Source organism: Furipterus horrens, unplaced genomic scaffold, assembly GCF_987537825.1.
Source record: "Furipterus horrens unplaced genomic scaffold, mFurHor1.1.pri manual_scaffold_3, whole genome shotgun sequence".
NCBI classification, from domain to species: domain Eukaryota; kingdom Metazoa; phylum Chordata; class Mammalia; order Chiroptera; family Furipteridae; genus Furipterus; species Furipterus horrens.
The window spans coordinates 67,731,923-67,736,153 of record NW_028327173.1 but is presented as its reverse complement, the minus strand read 5'-3'; the positions used below and the strand labels follow the sequence as shown (position 1 = coordinate 67,736,153).

The 4,231-nt window shown below is 39.3% G+C and overlaps 1 protein-coding gene across 1 annotated transcript; it reads right to left on the bottom strand.

Annotated features, from left to right (window-relative positions):
• Positions 1-2,814: 2,814 nt before the first annotated feature.
• On the bottom strand, positions 2,815-3,962 carry RRP36 (ribosomal RNA processing 36). The gene has a single exon (XM_090271719.1). It carries the CDS (start codon positions 3,948-3,950, stop codon positions 3,195-3,197), a length of 756 nt encoding a protein of 251 aa, XP_090127845.1. The 5' UTR covers positions 3,951-3,962; the 3' UTR covers positions 2,815-3,194.
• Positions 3,963-4,231: the final 269 nt, after the last annotated feature.

Below are 4,231 nucleotides of genomic sequence, written 5' to 3'. Positions count from 1 at the left end.
GAAGAGCAAGAAATTGAAAGCTTATGTGAAAAAATAATGAAGAAAAACTGCCCAAATTTGGCAAAGGAAATAGACATACAAGTCCAGAAAACACAGAGAATCCCAAGCAAGCTAGACCCAAGGAGGACCACACCAAGACACATCATAATTAAAATGCCAAAGGTTCAAGATAAAGAAGGAATCTTAAAAGCAGCAAGAGAAAAACAGAGTTACCTACAAAGGTGTACCTACAAGACTCTCAGCTGATTTCTCAAAGCAAACTTTGCAGACAAGAAGGAGCTGGCAAAAAGTATTCAATGCAATGAAAAGCAAGGACCTACAACCAAAATTACTCTATCCAGCAAAGCTATCATTTAGAATGGAAGGGCAGAGAAAGTGCTTCCCAGACAAGGTACAGCTAAAGGAGTTTATCATCACCAAGCCCTTATTATATGAAATGTCAAAGGGACTTGCTTAAGAAAAAGAAGATCAAAATTATGAACATTAAAATGACAAAAAACTCACAACTATCAACAACTGAATCTTAAAAAAGTGAAAACAAAACCCAGCTAAGCAAACCAAAATAGGAACAGAAATTGGAGGGTTATCAGCTGGGCGGGGAAAGGGGGAGAAATGAGAAAATAGTGCAGGGAGTAAGAAGCATAATTGGTTGGTACAAAATAGACAGGGGGAGGTTAAGAATAATATAGGAAAGGGTGAAGCCAGGGAATTTATATGCATGACCCATGGACATGAATTAAGGGGGGGTGGGATTGCTGGAGGGAAGGAGGGTAGTTGGCAGAGGGGAGCAAAGGAAAAAATATTGGGACTACTATAACTATATAATCAATAAAATATACTTAAAAAAATAAAGTCCATAAAAAAAAACCAGCAACAAAAAAAAATAGATGAGCTTCAGATATTTTTATGCTTAGAAATGAACACACCTCTTTTATGGTAAGATATTTGTGGTGAGCATTGATTGAATGAAGTTGTACAATAACTCAGTTGGGTTTGTGTTTTCTTTTCTTCCTTGTATTTTTTTATTAGCATTTATCCCCCCTATACCTTCTTCCAACTCTACTCAATTCTCTCCTCCCACCCCAACCACCACACTATTGTCCATGTCTATGAATTCTTTTTCTTTTTAGCTTGATCCCTCCACCACAACCCAACACCCACCCTGAGCTCTATCTATGAGTCTCTCTCTAGTTTTTTGTTAGTTCAGTTTGTTCATTTTATTCCACATATGAGTGAAATCATATGGTACTTGTCTTTCTCTGACTGACTTATTTCACTTAGGATAATGTTTCCAGGTCCATCTATGCTGTTGCAAAAAGTAATTTATTTATTTATATTTTTTTTAGAGCTGAGAAGTATTCCACTGTGCAAATGTACCATAGCTGTTTATTTTTTAGTCTTTATTGCATTTTTTCCATTACCATTTAATCTCCTTACACTCCCCTCCCCCAGTAATCACCTCATTGTTATTCATGTCAGTGAGTCCTTTTTCTCTTTTGCTCAATCCCTCCCACACCCAGCTGTCATCCTGCTCTCCATCTATGAGTCTGTCTTCATTTCCTTGTTAGTTCAGTTTGTTCATTAGATCCCACATATGAGTGAAGTCATATGGTATTTGTCTTTCTCTGACAGGCTTATTACACTTAGCATAATGTTCTCCAGATTTATCCATGCTGTCACAAAGGGTAAAATTTTCTTATTTTTCATGGCCAAGTAGTATTTCATTGTGTAAATCTCCCATAGTTGTTTTATCCACTCATTTACTGATGGACACTTGGGCAGCTTACATATACTGGTGATTGTAAATAATGCTGCAATGAACATAAGGGTGCTTATGTGCTTTTAAATTATTGTTTGGGTTCTTTTGATATATTCTCAGAAGTCGAATAGCTGAGTAAAAATGCAGATCCCTTTTTAATTTTTTGAGGTATCTCTATACTGCTTTCCCCAGTGGCTGTACCAATCTTAATTCCCACCCAGCACTTGTTTTGTATTGATTTATCGATGATAACCATTCTGGCATGTGTGAGATAATATCTCATTGTTGTTTTAATTTACATTTCTTTGATGATTAGTGATGTTGAACATCTTTTCATGTCTATTGGTCATCTATGTGTCCTTTTGGAGAAGTGTCCACTCAGGTCCTTTGCCCATTTTTTAAATTGGGTTATTTATTTATTTATTTATTTTTGGAGGTTGAGTTTTGTAAGTTCTTTATAAATTTTGGGTATTAACCCTTTATCAGATGTGTCAGCAAATATGTTCTCTCATTCTGTAAGTTGTCTTTTCATCTTGTTCATGATTTCCATTGCAGTGCAAAAATGTTTTAGTTTGATGTAGTTCCATTTGTTTATTTTATTTTAGTTTAGTTTTCTTTGCCTGGAGAGATATATCCAATAAAATATTTCTACAAGCAAGTCCAAGATTTTGCTGACTGTTTTCTTGTAGGATTTTTATGATTTGGGGTCTCACACTTAAGATTTTGATCCATTTTTAATTTGTTCTTTTGTGTGGTGTAAGAAGGTCATCTAGTTTCATTTTTCTGCACATATCTGTCCAATTTTCCCAACACCATTCATTGAGTAAACTATCTATCTTTTACCCAGTGCATGTGCTTGCTTCTTCAGTCAAATATTAATGGACTATAAAAGTGTGGGTTTATTTCTGAGCTCTGTATTCTGTTCCATTGATCTTTTTGTCTGTTTTTATGTCAGTACCATTCTGTTTTGATTACTACGGTCTTACAGTATAGTTTGATATTAGGTAGTGCAATTCCTCCAATTTTTTTTTTTTTTTTTTTGAGTGACAAGAATGTTTATGAACTGGCTTCCACATAAAGTCCCAGTCCTTGGAGCCATCAACAGACTGCATGGCCTTCACCAGCCTTAAGATCACTAATCCTTTTTTTCTATGTCAGAATCATTGGTTTAAGGCAAAGATGGGAGGGCATGAGGACATGATGAGCCAGAGCCAAGCAGAGTAAGTGTGGCATGGCAGAAGACTGAGCTGTTCTTATTGTCCATCCCCGAGTCCAAGAACCCTCAAGAACCCCTTAGTCATTTCTGAGCCAATCTAGTTGAAGGGCAGCTGTGATCCTTTTCTGTGAATGGGAATGAACCAGCACCAGCCAAGCCCAAGTCTGTCCCCAGAGATCCAATTCTTACTGGGGCAGTGGCAGAGCTGAGGACAGTTCCTTAGTCTTTGTTCAAAGGGAGATGTCGCCTGTCCTTGCCTGCATTTCGGCGCCTTTTTCGACTCAAGAAGCTGTCTAGCTTCTTGCTGCGTTTCAGCTCCTTGAACTTCTCAGCTAGGGCCAACTGGCGCTGCTCAGATTTCTTCAGGAAGTATGCACGATGGCCCTCCTGGGCCTGAGCCCGCCGATCCTGCTTCAGAGCCAGGCGCAGCTCCTGCTGCCGCTTTCGTTCCTGCTGTGCCGTTTGTTGCTGCTCCATTCGCTGAACCAGTACCTGCAACTTCTCATGCTCCTCCCCTGAACGGTGCTTCTTCAGTTGCTTTTTCACAAGCTCTTTCTCTTTGGTTCGGGTGTCATTCAGGAATTGATACGTTTTGTCAAACACTTCAGGATTATATTCCCCTGACAAATCATCAAAGCGCGGGTCCCGGGCTACCTTCTTACTGATGGGAACAACTTGACGCAAAAATGGTACCCGAACCTTGGCTGACATTTCCAGAGGCCTGTGCTTATCTGCCACACATGCATTTCGGACAGGTGGCCTAGAACCTTGCTTCTTAGTGCTGTTTCCAGCTACCAATTGTTTGTAAGTCTTGGTCCCCACTTGGCTCTGCAATTCCAACAACTCCTCAAATGACATGTTAGATGTATCCTTCCATAGGTCCCCGGGACCCACTCCCCCATCGTCCACTCCACCATCCCGGGCTCCGCCGGGTGACTCGGAGGTCGCCCCAATGCGGCAACTCGTTCTCGGCATTGGCTCGACTGGCGCAGCCCGATTCCTCCAATTTTGTTCTCCTTTCTCAAGATTGCTATTGCTTTGCAAGGCCTTTTATGGTTTTATATAAATTTTTGAAATATTTGTTCTAGCTCTGTGAATATGTCATTGGAAACTTGATAAGAATTGCATTGAATCTGTAGATTGATTTAGATAATTTGGATATTTTAATGATGTTAAAGCCCATGGTATGTGCTTCCATTTATTTGTATCTTATATTTCTTTCTTCGGTGTCTTATAATTTTCAGTGTAAAAGTCCT